Raw genomic sequence first — 2,500 nt, forward strand, 5'->3', positions numbered from 1 at the left:
CAACATGAAGGACTAACGAATGGAACAGATGATGTCATTGACATAGAAGACATGGAGGATGTACCAAATAATTATGATGACATGGAAAGGAGTCGTGACGAGCAACAATACGATGGTCGTGATGATCGTCAAAGAGAAACTGACTGAAGAAGATCACGACATAGGAATACGAAATCCAGGAACCAAATCACTGAAGAATTCAAAACAGAATTGCAAGAAGTAAGAAGTTTGATCGAAATGATTCCCGGTGTACCTAAACCATTAGAGAAGGCGACTCCAACAAGCTATGCTGATTCGCCCTTCCACGATAACATAACTTTGGTAGAAATACCAAAACTTTTTACGGTGCCGCATATGGTCCCGTACGATGGAACAAGTGACCCCTTGGAACATATTGCACAGTATAAACAACGAATATTTATGGTACCAATAACGCGGGATTTAAAGGAAGCTTGTATGTGCAAAGGGTTTGGCTCTACACTGTCAGGACCGGCTTTACAATGGTTCGTGAATCTTCCGCAAGGGAGCATCAGGACATTCACTGATCTGGCAGACGTGTTCAACTTGCAATTTACGAGTAGCCGGGTGTTCGAAAAGACAACCAGCGATTTATATAAAATTGTCCAACGAAGTAGGGAGCCTTTGCGTAATTACTTGACGAGATTCAACAGAGAGAAGGTGACCATCATCAATTGTGCCGTCCCTACGGCTATCGAAGCATTCAGGCGGGGATTAGAACGGGAATCTCCACTCTATGAGGAATTGACATAGTACCCATGTCGGACAATGGATGACGTACAAGTCAAAGCCATGGCGCAAGTAAGATTGGAAGTGTTGGGTTTCGAGCACATACACGCAACGGAAATAGTAATTAAAAATGTAAAAAATCAGAATTTTCGAAACCCACCGCAGGATCCATGCGAAAAATATATATTTAATTCGTAGATCAGATTATTTACCTTAAAAAGATTTACCAATTGGTTGACTAATGAAGATCCAAAGCTTGTTCAATCACCACGCATCCCGCTCTCGCGATCAACGCTCTATCGGTATCCACACGAATGCTTGAACTCAAGGATTGAATGTGTACAAGCACAAACCCGTTTCTTCTTGCTCTCTCCATCTTCTCTCTTGGTGGCTAGGGTTTTAATAATAGTCCTGCACCCCAAAAAAATCAGCCACACAAGAGATATTATATAGAGAGTATAAAAACAAATTATAACTCTTAACTAATTAAGAGTTCTTATTAATTTGAAATTCATATTTGTATTATAATTAAGTCTCACTTAATTATTTAACAAATAAATTTCATAATTAATATTAGTAAAATTTGTCAGATATATTTGTGATGTCATGTCTAATAATGATTTGTGTTTAATTTTCAGATCTTAACTAACAGGACAAATCAGGACTTAACTGGAAATCAGTACTTATACTGAAGTCAGAACTTAAGATATCAGAACTTAAGTTATCAGAAGATATTTATCAGGAGATAATATCAGGACTTAAGAAGACATTCAGACGAGGAAGACGACTGATTGAAGGAAAGAAGATTAAGGCAAACACAAGAAGAGATATGCATGAAGAAGAATTATATGAAGAATAGAATACTTGGAAGAAAAGATAACTAGTTGATATATTTTAGGATGCAGACTTATGTTCGATATCAATTAGAAGTTTATCTTGTAACTGTGTGTCTATATAAACACAGCATAGGGTTTACACTATAAGTGTTATCTTAATCGAGGATATTATTCATTGTAACCCTAGTAACTCTCGTGATATTTTGTTCATCACTGAGAGAGAACGGTTCCATTGTAATACTGTTTCATTAATAATATTATTCTGTGTTTCATACTTGTGTTCTTAATTCAATTTGATTGTACTAGACACTGTATTCAACCCCCTTTACAGTGTGTGACCTAATAAGTGGTATCAGAGCAATCCGTTAACACATATACAGTAAAGATCCAAAACAATCATGTCCGAAGAAGAGAAAACTCCAACCAAACCCACCAAAACTGAAGAAACTCCAAAGTCTCAAATTTATAATCGATATGAGACTATTAGGGTTCCAATTCTAAAACCTTCTGAGTATCCCATATGGAAAGTGAGGATGACTATGTTTCTGGAAGCCGCAGATCCAGAATACCTTGACAGAATTAAAGAAGGTCCACATAAGCCAACCAAGATTTCTGTTGTAGTTGCAGATCAGCCAGTACAAACTGTACCAAAGGAGAAAAGTGAGTATACAGCTGAAGATATCTCATCTATTGCCAAGGATGCAAAGGTAAGACATCTGCTACATAGTGCCATTGATAATGTCATGTCAAATAGGGTAATTAAATGCAAGACTGCAAAGGAGATATGGGATGCCTTGGAGACAAGATGGCAGGGAACTGATTCAATTAAGAAGAACACGAGGACTATACTCACTCAAGAGTATGAGCACTTTGACTCAAAACCTGATGAGTCATTAACTGGTTTATATGACAGATTT

General features: G+C 37.3%; 1 protein-coding gene across 1 annotated transcript; it reads left to right on the forward strand.

Moving 5' to 3' along the window:
* Window positions 1-237: 237 nt before the first annotated feature.
* Window positions 238-771, forward strand: LOC141661047 (uncharacterized). The gene has a single exon (XM_074468028.1). It carries the CDS (start codon window positions 238-240, stop codon window positions 769-771), a length of 534 nt encoding a protein of 177 aa, XP_074324129.1.
* The last annotated feature ends 1,729 nt before the right edge of the window (window positions 772-2,500 follow it).

The sequence above is a fragment of the Apium graveolens genome, chromosome 5, assembly GCF_009905375.1.
Source record: "Apium graveolens cultivar Ventura chromosome 5, ASM990537v1, whole genome shotgun sequence".
NCBI lineage: Eukaryota > Viridiplantae > Streptophyta > Magnoliopsida > Apiales > Apiaceae > Apium > Apium graveolens.